Source organism: Meleagris gallopavo, chromosome 10 (genome assembly GCF_905368555.1).
Source record: "Meleagris gallopavo chromosome 10, MGAL_WU_HG_1.1, whole genome shotgun sequence".
NCBI classification, from domain to species: Eukaryota; Metazoa; Chordata; class Aves; order Galliformes; family Phasianidae; genus Meleagris; species Meleagris gallopavo.
This window is the reverse complement of record NC_139413.1, coordinates 4,595,243-4,615,301: the sequence shown is the minus strand read 5'-3', so window position 1 is coordinate 4,615,301 and position 20,059 is coordinate 4,595,243. Positions and strand designations below refer to the sequence as shown.

The 20,059-nt window shown below is 46.3% G+C and overlaps 1 protein-coding gene across 1 annotated transcript in view; it reads right to left on the bottom strand.

Moving 5' to 3' along the window:
* The window catches only part of XPR1 (xenotropic and polytropic retrovirus receptor 1), a 76,467-nt gene that overhangs the window by 6,907 nt on the left and 49,501 nt on the right, over window positions 1-20,059 (bottom strand). The window contains exons 4-11 of the mRNA XM_085232197.1: window positions 18,503-18,726; window positions 15,511-15,660; window positions 15,023-15,106; window positions 14,493-14,574; window positions 11,721-11,908; window positions 11,315-11,494; window positions 6,828-6,993; window positions 5,411-5,602 (exon numbers count right to left, since the gene is read on the bottom strand). Coding sequence (XP_085088323.1) covers window positions 5,411-5,602; window positions 6,828-6,993; window positions 11,315-11,494; window positions 11,721-11,908; window positions 14,493-14,574; window positions 15,023-15,106; window positions 15,511-15,660; window positions 18,503-18,726 — 1,266 coding nt within the window. The remainder of the gene's footprint in view (window positions 1-5,410; window positions 5,603-6,827; window positions 6,994-11,314; window positions 11,495-11,720; window positions 11,909-14,492; window positions 14,575-15,022; window positions 15,107-15,510; window positions 15,661-18,502; window positions 18,727-20,059) is intronic.

Here is a 20,059-nt window from a genome sequence, read left to right as displayed (position 1 = left end):
AGGGACTCAGAAACATTAAGGTCGGAAAAGACCACTAAGATCATTTAGTCCAACCATCCACCCTTCCCCACCATGCCCACTGATGATGTCCCTCACCAAAACAAATAAACCAACGGTGACTTATTGCACCTCCCAGGTTCCTGCAGCCCCAGAAAACCCCAGGTTGGCACAGATTTGGAAGGTAAACTGGTAGGCCATCCCTCTTACTTACACCTCACTCATTAGCGCTCTCGCTTCTCCAGTCACGTTAAGCTGGAACCAGATGGATGATTCATTGCCTGGTAGGGTGCCGAGGTGCCTCTCCCCCACAGCCCGGCTGCTGGCACCACCAAGCATCCCACTTGACATTTAAAGGCCTACAAAGAATTGGAAAATGTCCCTGCGGGATTTCACGCCTCGTTTGTGCTGACACTCAGGGTGCAGAGGCAGCTCCCAATCCCACTGCCTATAAATGCGTGCCACCAGGCACGGGGCTCGGTCGGGGGCGGGTCCCCCTCCATCCACAGCATCACCTGGAGCCCTGGGTGAGCAATTAGAGCCAATGAGCTGGCATGGGAAGCCAGGCTGGCTCTGGGATGGGGTCAGAGGCCGGGATGGAAATGTTTGCCCCGTGGCAATGCCTCACCTACTCTGCTAATGACACTGCCACCGCTCTGCCGGAAAAAAGGATCAGAAAGACTGGCTAATGAACACAACTCATTACTGAGGGCCTCCTGGGCATGGGATGACAGGGTTTCAGACCAAAATTCATCCTAGCTCACAGCAATGTGACAGACATTGCACATTTTGGCTCCAAATAATCACCCTGATGGAGCTGCCGGTATGCTGTGCTAAGGCGAGCAGCAGGAAGGCAGCCACTTAGGAAAGACAGTTAATCCCATTACAAAGTTTGTTTTACTTCAAGAGGCCAATCTAAGCTCTCTCTAAGGCTCTTGTGACACCTAAATCAAACGATCTGGCTTGCCACAGTGCTGACAGCTGTTCCAACACGGAGAAAGAGAGATCTTGTACTGACATGCAAGGAATAACAAAGGAAACGGGGTCTCACAAATACTGTGGTTCCATTCTGCCATAAAAAAAAAAAAAAAAAAGGCCCTTTTTAACTAAAAATTTGCACTTGAACTCTAAGCATCCTTTTGTTTTGCTTTGCTAGTTTCTCCCCACTCGTTTTACCGCCACAAGATCACAGCATGATTGGGTTGGAAGGGACCTCAGAGATCACCAAGCTCTACTCTCTGCCACGGGCTGGCCGTCCCCAAAGCTCAGGGTGCCCAGGGCCCATCCATGGCCTGGGGCACCTGCAGGGATGGGGCACCCACAGCTCTGGGCAGCAGTGCCAGCTCCTCACCACTCTCTCAGTGCTAAGTTTCTTTGACATCTTATCTACATCTCCCTTCTTTTAGTTTAAAGCCGTTCCCTCTTGCCTTATCGCTCTCTACCAGTGTAAAAAGATGACCTCCCTCCTGTTTAAGAGGCATTGCTATTTCCTGCACCAATGTCTGACTCCTTTAATTCATTTCAGCCCCAGCTCTCACGTTGCCTCGCTCATCTCCAGCTGTAGCCATTCAGGATCACAATGAATTACCATTCCACCTCTCTGCAAATTCCCTCCACGGGGGTCACGTCCTGCAGTTTCTAACACGGCGGCAACAAGCTATCAGTGATGCCCCAACTAAGCCACCAGCACTTTGGCAGGTAGAGGATGGCAGAGTTAAGACACAGCCAGGTATCCTCTGATACAGCTCCCAGTAGCACCCACCGTCCCCTCACCTGGAAGCCACAGCTGTGCAGTGCTAGGACGGACCCAGGGAGAAACAGTGACCCATTCCAGTTTGAAGTGAGCTGCACCTCTCGGTGTCAAGGCTGGCAGCAACCTCAACCACTGTGATGAATGAGGAGTGGGAAACAGACCTGCAGCCTTCCACCGGGTTTCCGCACAGCAGCACATTGCCCATTCATCTTCATCTGTTCAGGCCTGCTTGAAGCTCGCTATGAGTAAGAGATGGTCCAACACCTTCATGCAGAAGCTCATTAATCTTGGGACGACTGCTGCCTCATCTGGTCATATCTCTATTCCTTGGAAAGGCAGCAAGCTTCACAGTTTTCAGCTTAAAAAAAGCAAGTTACAGGGGACAGGGCTGCTGCTCTGCTGCACTGCAGCCAGCACACGCTGCAGTTGCTAGGTAGCTTAGAGTTACAGATAGGCCTCATTTGCCTGTGCAAACATATTCCAGAGGACTATATTTACAGAACACGGCCTTTGCTTCCCATTCCTTTGAGCGATATAAAAATACTGAGAATTCTTCCTTTGGGAGCTTAGCAACAGTTGCCCTTTGGTTCCTGCTGTCTTCTCTGAAATGTGCTTGTGTTTGTGAGCTGGCAGCAGGGCGGGCAGCTCGAGTCAGCGCTCACTGCTCCTGCTCTCTGAGGGGCTCTCACTGAGCGGCACTAATGTGGGAGATGATAGCTTGGAGGGGGCTCTGCAAAACAAGCTTCATTCCAGGACAAGGAGAGCGCCAGTCTGGGAGAGGACTAACTGTGTGTACTCTGGTGCCTTGGATCTAACAGCACAGCATAAAGAGCAGAGCAAGCTGCATTTGGAATCCAAACCCTAAGGAAGAAAATTGCTTCTCTAACCAGAATTATGCGCTGCATGAGGGGTTATTAAACTGCAGTCCTTTGGGGAAACTGAGTCAAGAGCCCGCTGTGTCGCTGCTGGGGGGAACCTTTGCTCTAGCAGCTACGGATAAAGCAGTACCACATAGGCACTTGTCAGTTATTCATAACAAAGTGGCATTTGTACATTTGTTTGGCTCCAGTTGTTTTCAACCAGTATATGAAAATCCAGCACAAGAGCGCCATATAAGTGCATTCCAGGTGAATTAGCTGGATTTTAATGCTGACGAACCCTCCTAACCACACAGCCCATCTCCACGCAGCTGGCAGACATGAGAAAACCTAAAGAACAACTACAAATTATTCGCTGTTCTAACTCAGAGGAGGAAGACAACCCTCCCCAGAGGGCCGTGATGTTCCTCGGGACTCCCAGGGAGAACAGCCTGGTGTACATTACCTGACCTCCCAAGAAAAGGCCACAAATTACCCTCTTCTCCTGGCAGCTGAAAGCTCTCATTCCAGACTTATAAGTCATAGACTTGCAAACAGAGGCATGAAAAACCGTTTAAATAAAACTCTTGTTAAAACAGCAATTAGCAGGTTCATTACTAGCTGTCACTTAGAACAGGTCTAAGTAGCAAGGATTTTTACTCGCTTGACACCTGTTTGGGGCAGTGTTGGTGTTCTTAGCAGCAAACATCCATAGCCCCTAGTAGTTGTTTTGTAAACAAGAGACCAGTGTTTGCCTCTGCTATACTTAGGCAGACAGAAAGCGTGGGGGAGCAGCGCTTCTACTTCCAACAGCAACATGGTGAACACTTGCTAACAGTCCATCTGACTCCAAGTTTAGAGAAGGGGAAACGCGTGCAAAGAACACAGATACGATTCCAAGAGATCTCAGCAGAATTAAGAAGTTCCAAGGGCGCGTTTCTGGCAGCAGGGAGATATGGCCAAAAGCACTGATGAGATGTAGCAAGGTCTTCAGGCAGTGCTCACAAAACCACTGCCAGTCCGGGCGCAGTGACATTTGCAAAAGCTGTGCGATGTGTCATTTCCAAATGCCACGAAGCTCCCAAATTTTCATTTATTTTTGCGTGACACCAACAGCTACGCACTACCAGCTGGGGACAGAGCAAAGCAGGGAGTCACCGAGTTCTCAGGCACTGGAAGGAGCCTGGGCTGGGCTCGTAAACACCTCGTTACAGCCCACTGCCTGCCAGCTGCCAGGGGCAGACAGCAGTTGTGTGCGGCAGCAATGAGAACAAGGGTCAGAGCATTGGCATGGATGCAAACCTCTCAGGGAGCAGGATAAGGTCAAGTCCTTCCATAGGATGTTTACCCAGATGCTGGCTTTCCTCTTGTCCCAAACCCACCCCAGCCTTCCCACAGGGGGCTCTTCAGCAGCGTCCCCACGGGAGGCAGAAGCATCCCTCAGCCTCCTAAAGGCAGGCACTATATATAAACCATACCAGCACTGACCACAGCCAGGCAATCTGTATGTGTCTCATCTCACAGTTTAGCAGCTGGGACTAACAGATTGCAGGGCTGGAAGGAGAGGGCTGCAGGGTGGCACCAAGCAACTTACAATGGGAGCAAGCCCTGTGGGGGAGCAGCAGGAGGGGATGCACGAGGAGCAAGGTGAAGAGCTCTGACAGCGTACATCACCACTGTTGCCACTCTGGGTTTGTGCCATTAAGATGCAAAGCTTGGCTAATGTTACATGCATGGCTCCAAAACTACCACTTCTTGGCCACAGGAACGTTTCTAATAACCCTGCTTCCCCACCCACAACCAGCATGGGAACTAGGAGCATACATCCAACCCTTTTCCCTGCTCTGCCACACTCATATTTCAGGATAAGCAATAGCTCATGAGCATGTGCAGCTACTAATTCCAGGAGATAAAGGAGGCGTATATTTTCAAATAAAAGAATACAGCTTTGAGGACTTGAGAACAATGAGAGGCAGGGTGACTGCCTGAAGTGCAGAAACGAAAAGCTTTTTCCTTCAGAGCAAGAAGCAGAATCAAGTAATTGTCGTTTCCAGGGAGATGGGGAACTTGGGGATCAGAGCTCAATCTGCAGTTAAATGGATTGGAAACAACTCCCTGCCAGATGCAGAAAAAAAACATGGATAAAAACACACAGGAAAATCCAGAGAGGGCGTTTTCCCAGCACTGTGCACATCTCCCTGTGTTTAGGGATGACAGACAAGCTGTAACTGTTCATGAATGCCAAGGCAGAAGTATTTCCTACGTTCTCCCACTCCTTAGACGTCTCCCACCCAACCTCCCATCACAGCAAGAACTGACAGGTATTCCAGTTTCCTCCTTTAGAGCAGGTATGCAAAAAATACCTCAAGTAAAATCTTTACCAGCCAGGCAGCCCTTCGACTTTCCACTGAGATGTTTCACAGATGCTGAAAGGCCAAAGTCTATGATTCAAGGGGAAGCCAATCCTAAGTTTTTCCCCACGGCAGAGGAAAATCCCATGACTTAGCCCAGGATGTTCTTATTCAACAGAAAAAGCTGGCGAGACATATCTGCCCCACCACAGCTGTGCAGATAAACGATGACCGTTTCCCAACAACAGAATCACCAAAGGAAAACCAGCTCAGCACCATGACACAATACTTAAATATAAAGAACCAACACTGCGTTTTCATATTGCTATCACTCGAACTTGGTAAGAAAGTGGCTGAGGTGGTCTGTCAGCATTCCTTCTAGAGCGTGATCTGATAAGCACAGCTGAGGAGCAGGGGCCGACGGGCAAACGACCTTCCAACATAACCAGTACCTTTGTGAGTGCTGTAGAGGGCTGCAAATGTCACCACAAAGAAGGTGGTGGAATATTTTCCAGCGTTAACCAGATGAAAGGCCCGTTTGTTATCGCGGTACCGGCGCAGGCACTGGATGAATCGCAACCAAGCAGGGATGCACTGGACAACTGCTCTCACTCCGTAGGAGTAGCTGTAACAAATCTGATTATCTGCAAGAAAAAAGCATCAGGGATACAGACTCAGTAACTTTTAACTTTTCTTGCATGTGAAAAAAACACGTTACCATTTATTTATTACGATCTTTGAAAGATGGAGCAAAGCATGAACACAGATCGAACAACTGGGGTGAGAGGCAGCTACACAAACACAGCACCATGTCACACATGAAGCCTGAAGGTCCTCTTGTTAAGGAAGCAACCAAGAAAATCCCAGCTCTAAGTGCAACCCCCCAAGCATACCATATTTTTCTGCAGTCTTGCTCAGCACATTTAAAACAAATGCTTGTTTCTTACTCAAACTAACGGAGACAGCTTCGTTAGCTGATAGTTATTCTGAAGCACTTTATTCCAGGGTTTGGAGGACAAGTCATTATCCACGCAGTTGCTTTATAACTTGTTCTTTTTTTTTTTAAATAAGATAAATACGTAGTTAATTCCAACACTGTCATAAATGGAAGATAAAGATCAGACAGATTGGAAAAACAAAGCGAACGCTGATGCTTATTGAAGCATGCTGCAATCTCTCTTAGCAAGTGTCAAAACCATCAGACAACACAATTTGCCAGCAGTCACTGATTAAAATGGAAAGAACACAGCCTGATGCAGTAGGAGCCAGGTATGGCTTTGCCACTGGGAAGGCCAAAGTCAAAATTCACACACCAGCTCTGTGACTTCCATGGCTAGAAAGGAGAGAGGCAGAGCACGCACCACCCTGCTCTTATAGCATCGAATGTGACAAATAAGGGCTTCTGAGGAAGTTTCTCAATTCTCTCTTGCTTCAGGCTATGCTGATGGAGCCTTTTAGAACCAGGCTACAGCACTGAAAATTGTGGTTAACAACCTCACGCAACTCGTTTTTGTGCTAAGCAACAGCAACAGGCTAAAAGCAAATACGTGGTTAAACCACTGAAATGAAACAACGCCAGGAAAATCGTTTTGTCTTTCCAATCAATAAGTGCTCTAACATCCTCTGATGAATGTGCAAGTCAGGCCAAACGACTGGGTTAGGAAACGAGCACTGAAGTGAAATTCCATTTCTCTGGATGGAAGCAAGAAGTGGGAGAATCTCTCCAATGCCACGCTTATAAGAAAGGCCAGTTATTTCAGTTCCGTGTCGTTAGTTGGCCCCTTCAAACCAGCTGCCTAAGAAGTTGCCTTGCTTGGTATTTTTCAGGTCATTCTGACAGCGCTCACAAGGCTGTCAGCATTTCTCTACCTGTATTTGCCAGAAGCCCATCGCTGTCCGTCCACTGAACCTCGAAGCTGTAGAAGCAAATCATATATTCCAGATCCATGAGTATTACAACCAGGCTGTTGAGCTGATCAGCCAGCCAGAAATCTGCGAAGCCCACCTTGTGGAAGGGAGCAGTGAACACTCGAAACTGTTGAAAGAAAAAGGGATAATTTGTGTGACATGTTAGCAAAGACCCATCAGCAGCAACAGAACATCACAGCATCGAACAAATACGGGAATTAAAAAAAAATACTTGCAGATCTGTTGCTGATCTTTTGCTCCTGCTAAAAAAAAAGAAAGATAACTGTCTCCCTATTTCAAGTACAAATAGAATTCCTGCTTCCAGACTTTTAATTCTCCTCCTGTGCTTAACTTAACATCCACTCCAACTTTTCATTTTCCCAACCAAGCTCGCAGTCTCCATGTAAGAACTCTTCCCAGTGCTCCTCATGCTGACCAGGCACTTCAGGCGCTTTCTTTCAGCCACATGTTAACTTAACTGATGTCCATCAGACTTAACGTCAGTCAGATAAGAGACCCATAACTTGGCCCTTAATCTGACCGTGTCTCAGTGTACTTAACTGTTCTTTGGCGTTCAGAGTTGTACCAGTGAGTACCATTATTCAGCTGGATCTCCCAAACCCTCCAGCACCGAAGAGTTAAACAGAGAGCAGAGGAGATCCTATTAAGTGTCAGTTAAACTCCCTCTTCATCCCAGTCCACTTTCCCTTGCTACATTCAAACCAGCCAGCTTTCACGGTCCATTACCTTCGATTACAACTCTCTCTACCCAGTTAGTTATAGCTACTAACGGCCAATTTCTCAAAGAGACAGCCCCAGCACCATCCTGTAGTTCAGAGATTTATGAACCTTTACATTAATGAAAGCACAGGCTAACAATGATCTTTTATACTGCTCTCCTTATTAACCTAAAAGATAACACCCTTATGGAAACCCAGGAAAGGACTGACACGTTCCCAGCTCGGCTAGTAATGCCCAATTTAAGGTTCTATATTTCGAAGCCAAGGAAGGGATCAAGACTTTGAGGCATTAAATAGCAGATGGAGACCTTGACCCAGAAAGCTCCCGTGCTCAGGTAGGACAGCACCTATTACAAAGGCTTGAGTGTGAGGGATGGCTGCTCTCAAAGCAGCCCTGGCGTGGAAGCACTGCTGCAGAGATCAGAGAAGGTGCAGCAGCCTTCTTTCTCATACAGACCATCCTCCCTTTTACGAGCAACCCCTTATACCATCTGGTTATCTTTACCCGTAGAATTTTTTTTTCCTAACAGTTTAATACACACAACATCTTTATCTCTAAATTGGGGTCCTATGGATTTGGATGGTGGACCATCCAGTGGATAAAGAATCGGTTGGGTGGTCGCAGCCAGAGGGTTGTGGTCAATGGCTCTGTGCTCAGGTGGAGGTTGGTGACAAGCAGCGTCCCCCTGGGGAAGCTGGAGCTCTTCAGTATCTTTATCAATGGCATTCACAGAGGGATTAAGTGTACCTTCAGCAAATTTGCACCAAGCTGCACAGTGCAATTGAAGCAGCAGAAGGAAGGGAAGCCATCCAGGGGGCCCTGGACAGGCTCAAAAAGTGGGTCCATGAGAACCTAAGGAGGCTCAGCAATGCCAAGAGCAAGGTGTTGCACTTGGGGCAGGGCAATCCCAGACACGTATACAGACTGGGAGAAGAACTCATTGAGAGCAGCCCTGCTGAGGAGGACTTGGAGGTCCTGGTGGACAGAAAGACGGACACGAGCCAGCAGTGTGCTCTTGCAGCCCAGAAGGCCATCAGCTCCTGGGCTGCATCAACAGAGGGGTGGCACAGGGCAGGGAAGGGACTGTCCCCCTCTGCACTGCCCTCATGACGTTCCCTTTTGGAGTACTGTGTTCACATCTGGGGCCCATAGCAGAAGAAAGATGATCTCGAAGGTCTCTTCCAACCCGAGCCATTCTCTGATTCTATGATTAATGAGAGACACTTGGACACTAGGTGATGACAGCACAGAACTTTTAAGAGAACAGAAGCTTTCCACCTAAAGGTTAGAGCAGACAAGGAGTCGCAGATATGCAGATGGCCCAGCTAAGGCCCTGCTATCCCCATCCACAATCCCCACAGACAGGAGCTGCTGTTTGAACTCCCCTAACCCCCCCAAAAAGCTACCATTTCTGACCAGGGTTGATGCACGCTGCCCCAGGCCCGAGCCAGCTGCACAGCAGGGACCAGAGAGTGTGGGCACATCCCCATTCCACAAGCAGATCCCACCTTCCCCAGCTAGGGAACCTGCAAAACCCTCAGCTGGAGATGGGCCCCAAGAATAAAGCAATAACAGCCAAGAGTCCAACTTCAGTTTCAAGCAATCGGTTGCAATTATATTTCAGCAGTTCCACAATCCAAGCGCAAACTTTCTGGTGCTGATCACTGCAGTTTCAAGCCAGTGCTGAGACAGCAGATGCTTGAGCTAGAGCTGAACACTTCCCTAGATTTTCACCTCATGCTGCTCTGCTCCCTGCAGTTGATTCCCCATTTCAGCTCCCTGCAGAAAGGCCGGTATGGAGATGCTATGCCATGCTCTGCGCTCTGATCTGATTCCTCTTGGTGAGCTGCTTCCCTCAGCCTACACAAGTGCATGCAGCACGCTCCTCTCCTGGAAGCAGAGGCAAAGAACGTTCACGTCAGCAGGGTGCCACGCAGGCAAGAAAGAAGGGATTAAACTCCCTACAGGCTAAATCACTTTTTCACCCAGAGGAAGATCAATGAAGAAGTGACCTGCAGTCCACCAGGGATTATCAACACGGATCCCGCTCGTGAGCACCAACAAGCAGCCAGTGAGCACAGGTGGATGCAGAAAGCCTCCTCACTCCATCAGGAAGTGCTGTAAAACACTGACATACCCTCCTGATTTGTTTCTAGAAAAATCAGAGGTACCAATAATGCACAGCTACACCCGATACACCAGGCTGCATTTCCGCCAGAGATGAAGCATAGTAAGTGTGAGAAGAAAATGCTCCTCGAGTCAGAGTTTGTGTGAAAAGTAGAGTTCTAAGAACTGCACTATTCACACCTCCTTTCACCCAGATAGCTGCTGGTGAGAGAAGAAATAAAATATGCCCAGACAGCCAACTGCATGAGATAAAAATTAGAGAAGCTTCACAGCTACACTGAGTGGTTTTGTCTGGTCTCTTCTCCCCTTCCCCCTTCTGCATGACACACAGAAGAATTTTGTCATCTTCTACCATAATAGCAATCTTGCATTTTGATGAAGCTTTTCTCCCCAGGAGACCTTGGGATGAATTGGCTTCCGCATACATCTGTGTTGCAGGCTGCAGCAAGGTCTAGAGATGGAGCAGGCTCTGGGAACTAAGCACAGCTACTAACAGTTCTGTGAAGACTGAGGATCTTACCCTGTGAAGATATTAGGGTAAATTAGCACAGAGATTGCTTACAGTCAGATCACTGGCAGTACTTTTCCTAGCACCGAGGGACAGCAGGAAGACTAATGAGGCTTGGGAATAAAGGAACATTTGTGAGAGGTGGCTGAATGCTGGAAGGCAAAAGGGGAGAAACCAAAATAGCTGTAACTTAGCAAATCAAATAACAGGGCTAAAGAGGTTAACTACTTGCACGTATACCTGCACGCACACACTTGAAGCATGACTCTATGCTTCATCTTTGCCATGCTCCAGACAGAGTTAATTGTCTTAATTGGCACTAAAATGATTCTACGAATAATGTCAGCCAGCCCAATTCCCCTCTGCTGAATGCTCTCAGAGTAGTTCCAGCAGGAACAAGTTATCAGGGGAACCAAAGTGACTGAGGTTAATTTAAAAGGGCCTGCAGGGTGGGGACAAACATGTGAAACAGCCATTTTGGAAGAAACTGATGAGCCATCCAACGAGTCTGAAAACAGTTCTATTGGACTCCCACCTGCAACTGGTACATCAAAGTAGCATGGATACCTACACTCGTTATTTACCAGACTTAACTTACCAAGAAAACAGGAGCTGGGTCTAAAATAAGGTCTTCTAACATCACAAAAGATTTGCTGGAAACAGTAACCTGGAAGCAGTAACCTTTGCAAAGATTCCCTCTCCATCAGTGAACCCCCTCCACACTGGCAATGCCCAGCTGCACTGAGAAGCATTCATATCACCTTGTCCTCCAGCCCTGTAACCCCTAGCAAACTGTTTTGCTACATCAAGGGACATGTTACATACAGCTGTCTACATGAAGATTAACTAGTAACTACCTGCAACATGAAGATAACAACAGTAGAGGCAAACAGAAATAGCAAGTAATAAGTTGCAGTAATTATTTATCAGGTCTGCTCTGTGCATACATAGGTACAACGGTAAAACATCCCTCTGTGCTGAAGATTACTGATGCTTGCACATATTTCAACTGCTACAGCTTAGCCACAGCTTTTTAATCTTTTATTTATCTATTTTATATTTTGAGACTTACCAATAGTTTGAGCAGCCAAAAACGGGACTTGTAATACAAGGTTTTGGTGGGGTTGATGAGAAAAAGCAACATGCAGCCATACAAGATGAGTGGATTCACCTGCATAGGGATGTAGATGAATTTACCATATATACATGCCAGCAGGCTGAGGCACCACAAAACCCCCAGAAATCCAGCAATCTGCAGAAAGACAGACAACATACAGAGATACCTTGTGAAAAAATAATTCCAAACCCCACAATGAATTCTCATCATAAGAAAATAATAAGTGCGCAACCCTGTAACGTAATCAGACTTCAGCAACTTCCTCCTCTAATTGTGTTAGAATTCCTCGCCAGGAAACGGTGCAGGACTTATCCTCCTGATGCACACAGCTCAGCCTCTGCTAACAGTCTGTGCTGTTTACCTCAAAGAGATGTTGATGGGACAGGTTGCTGCGGGGATTGAGCTCGAAGATGAGGACATGATTCACACCAGCCTGTCTCCAGCCGTACGTGTTGATACCCAGGAGAAAGAGGAATTCTATCAGGAGAAAGCCACCTCGATAGATTCTCACCAGTGGCCACACATCTGGTCCATCTATAAAAGCCACACCTGACAAAGAAAAAGATGAAAGGGCCTTAATGATAGCACGAGTCACGCCACAAATCAAGCCTGCACTCCGCTTCCTGGCTCTGGCTCTCAGATACTCAGCCACAGCCCAGGAAAGCATGGCCTGCTTGTCATTCACCTGCATATTCTAGCAGCTGGAGGACCTTCTGCCTAACCTATCCGAGGATTTATGAGTATTCTGGGGAAAATTCTCTCTCCAGCTTGTGCAGTCAGGTCATTAGCAGCATCTCAAGTCCTCCGTCTCACACCGCGGGCTCAAGGGACAGCACTAAGCATAAATCATCACTACACCCACTTACACATTCTGCTTTAACGGAGGGGAAATCTCACCAGACAGAGATACAAATATTTCAGCTGCCCACAAAACCAAGCAGCACAATTTACAGCATTTACAGCAACGCTGAACTGCGTCCGATCACTGAAGTAGGTACAGCCAGAACGTAATACATATTCATAACCAGCAATATAGTTGCCAGCCGCACCCAAACAGAATATCCAACACAAGGCAGCAATATGGGAAAGTCTGTCCCTTGCTTTGTTCAGTCTTTGGGGTTTTGGAAACGACCTCAAACAACGAGCAGCCCTGTAAGGCAGCGCTCCGTCCAGCTGAGTCCCCTTGCAGAACACTGCACCTCCACTGCCTGATAGAGGTTTGATGAGAAGAGCACATACAATTGTCCTCATCCCCAGTTCTAGATCCACTGAGTATTTTTCATTCATAAGCATTTTAAAGGGAGAAAAGAACAGGCACTTTTCACAGAACTACAGACTATCAGTTTCAGGCAAACAGAGCCCAAGCTTGGACAGAAATGAGAGCTGCACTGAAGAAGCTGAAAGAAAGGAGTCTTGAGCATGAAATTGCTAAAGCATGCATTTCAAATTTTTTATCTGAAATGTCTGCAGCTGCTACCAAACCCAGAGTAGCCCCAAAATACTGAATCAGACATGCAGAAGTTACCACGCAGACCAGAACAGATACGCTTTTATTTGAGACAGAACAGCCAGACGAGGTTTATTCTGCGGTGAGCACAGCTCAATACATTATAGCATGTGGTGGGGACTCCCTCACTGCCCTGGGCAGCCTGCTCTAGAATTAAACGTGGAGGTTGGCAGCCCTACCTGCAGCAGGGGGGTTGGAGCTTCGTGAGCCTTGAGGTCCCTTCCAACGCAAGCCATTCTATGATTGGCCACATTCCCCCATGAAGAAATGCTTCCTGATGCTCAATCTAAGCCCCAGACAGCACTGATACGGTTTACTACTGTGGCCATGGCATAATGTTGCTTCACAAGTTCTACACAAACAACTCTGAAATCCTATCTTAGTGAATCATATCATAAAAACAATTTGGCAAAAGTAGCATAGAGGTTAGCAACGTAATGTCCAATTAAAAGTAAATAACTTGCAGCTAGCATGCAGCTTTTGCTCAATATGTGAAGTAACTGAGAGATACCAGATTCATGTCTGCTGATACAAACATACCAATTATTTACACTAGTTTAGCAACATCTGCTTTAGAGGTGTAATCATTTTTATGAATTCCTGCTCACAACCGTGTCTCTTTTTTGTTCTTAATACTGAGATAAAATGAGCATTACAGGCTTCAGTCCTATTTGCATCTTGTAGACCAAACATGAAAGTTACACCAAGAAAAAAGGCTGATGAATAAAGAACAGCTCCTACACATTCACTGGAGCCTTCATACAGACGGGTCAACTTTCTAACTCTACTATACAAAAGGGAAGAGCAAACAGCTTCTGAAACAGAAATTTTATCCCAGGAGATGTTCAGATCCAATTACAGAAACATCTGATTAAAAATTCTCTCAAATCAAAACACAGACACAGGCTTTCCCAAATGCAAGAGCTGATATGTTGATTTTCTGTTGCACTGCTTACGTAAGTTACACTACTGAAATCACACACACCACAGTAAGGCTGCTTGTGATGAAGCCCCACATCTGGATCTAGAATACCGACCTTCCTTTTACTCCAGTGAGAGCTCAAACTTGGACAGATCAAAGTAGAATAAAACCAAGGCCACTGTCATGATAAATAAATTCTTCCTGATACCTAGTCTGAACATCCCCTGGCACAGCTTTGTGCCATTCTCATGCATTCCTAATGAAAATTAAGAAAGACACGGTATTCACATGGCTATACATACGTTCTATTCTCTGTTGTGAATCATTGCTATGCAAAAGTTCTACGAACACCTCACTCAAGAAAGGAAGAGGAATGTATGTTCACAGAACAAGCACCTTGTCTTTATACATGGATGCTGCACTTCCAGAACATCCTTTCAAGAGTAAGGAGGAAACCAGGAGGAGAAAATCACCATCCATTCGAGTCCAAAATCCACGTAGGTAACACAAGAAGGACGTGATCTATTACTGAGCAGCAATAATTCACAACCGCGTGACCTGACCCAGGCTGATCTAACCCAGCTCAGATGAGCCTCATCTAACCCAGATGAGCCAACCAGCTCAGCTGCAAGCCCCTGCTAAGAGACAAGAACACATCCACACCAGGGTGTGGGAGCCAGCTGGGTCCTGCTGAACATACCCACCTGAAAGTATGACAGTCACGTTCAGTGCAACAAACAATCCACAGAAAAATCCAACCCTGAATGTAGTCCAGGCTGGTACAGGCTGTGAACAAAGCAATGGGGGAATTATGAGGGATTAAAAAGGTTATCAGCAAAATCAGATCCATTCACAGAATACATTTTAAATCAGGGATGCAGTCTCATCTCAGACTGCACTCTTCCTCTTTGAAATGCAGCACTGAAATTGTTGCATAACATTTTTACCTATCTTGACGCTGTGCTGAAGCAGAGCTGGGGCCTCTCAGCAGCTTTTAAGATGTAAGCATACATTATAATTAGCACAAATTTCTCTTTATTATTCACCTCATACCTACGTTACCGTGCCTACAATCTGCAGGCTGTTTCCATATCTTCTGGAACTAAAGCAGAATATGTGACTACCCTGCCCTCACAGTTTATGGAGCATGCTCACATCCATGTATTTTCACTACTTTTGAATCTAATTTGGCAACTTGTCAAGTCGCTGAAGCTTAGCTCAATCAATTGTTTACCTGAGCTGCTCCCAAAGGTGGAACACGCAAACGTTTCATAGCCTTCTGTCTGTCCCCATCTTCTAACTCGTTGGTCACCACTTCCTAAGGAGATAAAGACACACATCACAGAAGTTCATTCTAACAGTAAGTACAGGATTCTGCATTAAAACAAAAAGTAACAGTTGACTTCCAAGTTACATTTGATGTCTGGTTCAACGTTCTTCCAATACATGGTAACAAAGATAGGAAAAGCTTCCTATGATGTATCCAGTTACCATCACCTGGTAAGGTAATGACACTGTGAGTTTCTCAGAGTGAAAAGCTGCCAGCTAAAGACAAACTTAAACAAATGTGTGCAAGCAACGCCAGAAATCAGTGGCACACTAATTACTAGTTGCCCTAGTGGTGAACACAAGCTACATCCAGATGCTACAGGAATCAGCAGCGAACAAGAAACCATTGCTTTCTAGCTGCAATAGGAGCAGCACACAGAGCAGCATCTTCACCTCTGTTTCAGAGATGAGCTGGTTGATCTTCTTGCAGGTGTAGAAGGGTGCCACCTCCACCTCGGCCACGCGCCACTCTGCCCCTCGTGTTGTCTCCAGGTTCTTGTCATGCTTCTTCAAGATCTTGCGGAAGCCAGTGAAGTTCAGGTTCTGCAGACGAGGGAAACAGTTACTGCCTTTGAACCTCAGCTTGGTTATTTGCCACGGCTAGCAAGAAAAGGAATAACGAACGGTCTTTGGACCTACTCAAAACTCATAAGCCTAACTTTTCTCCAACATGCTCTGCTTGCATAGGAACCTGACTGCGTGCATCCCAGGTCCCGCAGCTCAGCCACAGGTCTCTGCAAAAGCAGTAGTTGGAATGAGCTCTTAAAAACAGCCACAGAAAGAGCGTGTTTTGGCTCAAATCCTCCAGGGGAAGGCACACATTAGTCTTTTCAAGGACTTTTCCCCACTGGAGAGAACCAGGCTACCGATTTCTGGTTTCTCCAAACCTTCCAAGTTCTCAGAATAAGCACATTATAGAAGGGAAATCCTCATACAGCTGCATATGAAATCCAGCCAAGTGCAGCCCCAGGACAGCACGTTCTTCCCCACCACACCCCACCCCACTACTACAAAACCAGCCTGCTAGGCCTGCAGACACAGGAGGTGAGATAAGCAGAGGACACCACGCTAAAGCAGGAAAGATAAAGGTTGATTTCCAAGCTATGTGCTAAGCCCTGACCCAAGACTCTCCTAACGCCCAGTAACAAAGATAGGCAAAGCTCAGCACACCGCATTAAGCAGCAACTGCTGTGACAGGATGCATCTGAAATACTGTACTTCATTGCACAGAAAATGCAACTCGAAAGGCTCTACGTCCCCTTCAGACAGCAGTGACACATGCAAGAGTCACTTCAAAACAAGCTCAGAAATTAGCTTGGAAAGAAAAACACAGAAAACAGCAGAATCCAATACCCTGGGGAGAAGCACCAACTACTCACTGAAATTATTTCCAATCTAATTACGCTGTGAGTGATTTAGTACCAGACCCCTGCCATAGGTGGGGAAATGAGGCTAGGGAGATGGGAGCAGGAAGCCAATGCATTACTGATCTGCATTATTGCAGACAACAGACTTTAATTACTCTCCATTGGAAAAGCCAGCATTGTAACTCATGGAGAGCAGATCACCGTTTCATAAATTTGAAATGAAAAAGATGCAACAAAATGCTGATTTGGGGCAGAGGTTTTTTTCACAGCCTGAACTGGCACCATTGATTCATGCACTAGCAGGACTTATAGCCTGACTCTGGTGTCCTCAGGGCACAGTGGCATCCCTCCTGGTGCCACCTCACACAACCAGTGTCGTGCACTCAGTCACACGTTCTGCTTGTCCTGCTATTCAAGATGCTTCACTTGGCACAGGGCTTTCTCCAGGCCCGACTTCCATTTCTGCTGGATACTACTTGTATTTATTGAAGTCAGCTGACTAATGGCATGCTTTGCCATTAAAGGTGAAAAAACAGTGCAACTTGTGCAATAATATTATGCAACATCAAGTAGGATGAAGCAGCAGGCTTGCAATCTTTGCTCATATGCCTAGTTAGGAAATGCACCAACGAGGCAAATGCACAGCACTCCAGTGAGACCGAATCAGCCTCAATTATTTGCCCCACGAGTGCAACATATTAATTAATTTCTCAAGGTTTGTTTGCTGTAAAACATAGTATTTTATACAATCTACGTGGCTTCACTCTATTTCCTGCACGAAGGAAGACATAACCCCAGCTATGCCATCCTCCCAGCAGGCCAACCTCTTCTTTCTCTAAAACATGAAGCTACTGAATATTTCTAATTCTTACATTCTAAGCTCAAAGGTGCTTAAAATCAATGTTATGGGATTTGGCTTTAGTATATGTATTCCTTGTCCTCAACTTCAAGACCAATTGGAACAGACTTTCTCATTCTCTTTGAAGATACGCCATAGAAGGAAGCTCTGCTCCTTTCGGAGAGTGAAAGCTATCAAATCCAGATGGGTTTTATGCAAATGTTTAGCATACACACAGTGCTCCTGGACTCACGGTAGCACAAGACAAAAAGGTAAGTGTGCAGGATGCCTTTTTTCATTGATGTAGAATAGGAAAGGATTTGTCAGAGGAATGACCTTTGTCACCTCCTGTTGAGTTTTGTCCATACTACACAGTGGTATTCAAGTATTTCTTACAGCAAAAAGACTCCTGGCATTACTAGTAAGGACTAGTAAGGACAGATCTAGCAAATTTAAGTCAAAGACTCTATTTTAAACCATTCTTATTTAATGAGGTAAAACAAATAAACACAGTGAGATATTTAAAAGCAGAGCAAGTCCAGAAAAAACAAAACAAAAACCCACCAAGATCTTAATACTTCTAGAATTTTGGAACAAAATCACTGTCTGCAATACTTATCACGTCCCCTCATGCTACATGTAGTCCAACTACAACTACAGATTTGTTTCCTCATACTTCTTTCAAGGCAAAAGAGCCTGCGTCCTACAGAATTACAAACATTTTATTAAAGTGGATGTTTTAACAAGAAATTCTGATATAGCAAGGTCAGAGTCACTGCCATGGTAACACCAAGAGGAAACATTACGCTAGCATTTCAAGTTCCATTACAAACATTAGATAAAAGAGCTCCCTCCCCACCTTCCCAGCTCTAACCCTGCATAGAACAACACAGCACCAAATTATGAGGCCCCAGAGTGACTGCATGTTGTGACCGTGCCAAGAGTGCTGGGCTCAGAGAGCTCAGAAAGAGCTCTGAGGTCCTTCTGCAGGTCAGCAAAGTGCTTCCAGCTCAGCACAACACTATAACAAGTACGTTGCTGGCTGCTAGGCATTGGCCCTTTCTTTAACTTAAGCCAGGGTCCCTAAGGCAAATTGGCTTGAATGAGACAACTGAAGGCAACGCGAGCACAAAGACGTGTAGACGCAGAGCTTTCTCAAAGTGCTTCCCTCTGTGAGTACCTGATAGTTCTGCAGTAAGATGAGGCTGAGGTAGAGCTCGCTGAAGGCCAATTTCAGGTCTTTGATATTCCTATGCTGGACACGCTCCTCGTGGGACAGGTGGAAGACTGGCTTTCTGCGCCGTGGCAGCGCGGAAGCCCCACTGGCTTCTTTCTGTGCATCCAACGTTGACTGTAACTCCGTCCGAAGAGTAGTGAATCTGCGCTGAGCTTCTGCAAGCTTTTCTGTTGGGAGGGGAAGGAAAAAGGCAGGTGAGTGGGCAGCAACTCGCCCATCAGACCTGTAAAGGAAAGCACGGTTATTTCCCCAAACAATACGTCTGCAGGTAAATATCTCTGCATAGAATAACCTACTGCGTGGCCTTACCTACCAAGTGCTAAATTCAGCAGAGGATTTTGAGGATCTGCACATCCACTACCGGCCACGTGGTTGCTACCACTTTATACGACAGCAAAGAAATCAAAGAAGAAACACATTTCATGTGCATGACTGGATTTTGGAGCTTGGAGAGCAGCTCAACCCCTCTGGCAAGCTCCCAGTAACAGATGCAGCTCCCGCTTTGATCAGCAGCTACGAGGCTGCTGGCATCTGTACACAATCTGCAATCACCACTTACCCCTCCTTTCCCTCAGTTGCATTGCACCAGTTAGAAGCACTGTCTCATTAGTTAGCAAATAAAGGGGCTGCCAACCTGAACTTATCTCGAAAACACAACAAAACGATAGCTAAGGAACTATTTTCCAAACTGAAAGATAAGGATCAGGAAAAAACATCACACCAAGGAGCTGATAAAATAACTCCTCAAGTTCCAGCTTGGAAGAACAGCCACTTGCATGGCCACGGCTACGCTTAAGAACTGCTAACAGCCACAAGGAGCCCATAGCAGCTCACAGCAACCCTGTCCAGAGTGCATTCAGGACAGGCTCTCTCAGACCTCCCTGCATTACACTGACTTAGATTATAACAAGGATCCTCTCTGGAGGGTCCCAAACACAAACCAGAACTGGCCACAAATGGAACCTTAACACTTCAACAGGCGTTTCTCTGCTGGAACGATCCACAGATGTTCCTATTTTTTGTTTCTTTTCAATCGGGTCTAAGTTTACTCGAGAGAAGTCCAAATAATCACAAACTGTTTATCAAATCAGATCTATTTAATGGCAGGTTTCCTTCCTGCAGAGGCAGAATAATAGCCTGGGGAATTAAGACTGCGTTTGATGGAAGCCAACAGTTTCTGAGCACACAGCACAAGGCAGTGCTCAGAGCAGAGCCTTCAGGACAGGAAAAGGAGGGGAGGAGGAAACGAAACAGAAGGATTAGCTTTCCTGCCAGCAGGCAATATTTATTGTCATAGAGACAAGTGTCTAACAAGCCATACAGTGAGCTCATAATAAATAGCAAGTCGCAGGTCATGATGCAAGCCACCACCTGCCTGGAGTTATAACAGAGCCCAACATGGCATGCTTCTGACATGGACAAGACAAAGAACATTCCTGCACCGGTTGCCCTACGTAGCTTCACGTTAACAACACTAATAAGGGGTTTCCATACTATTCC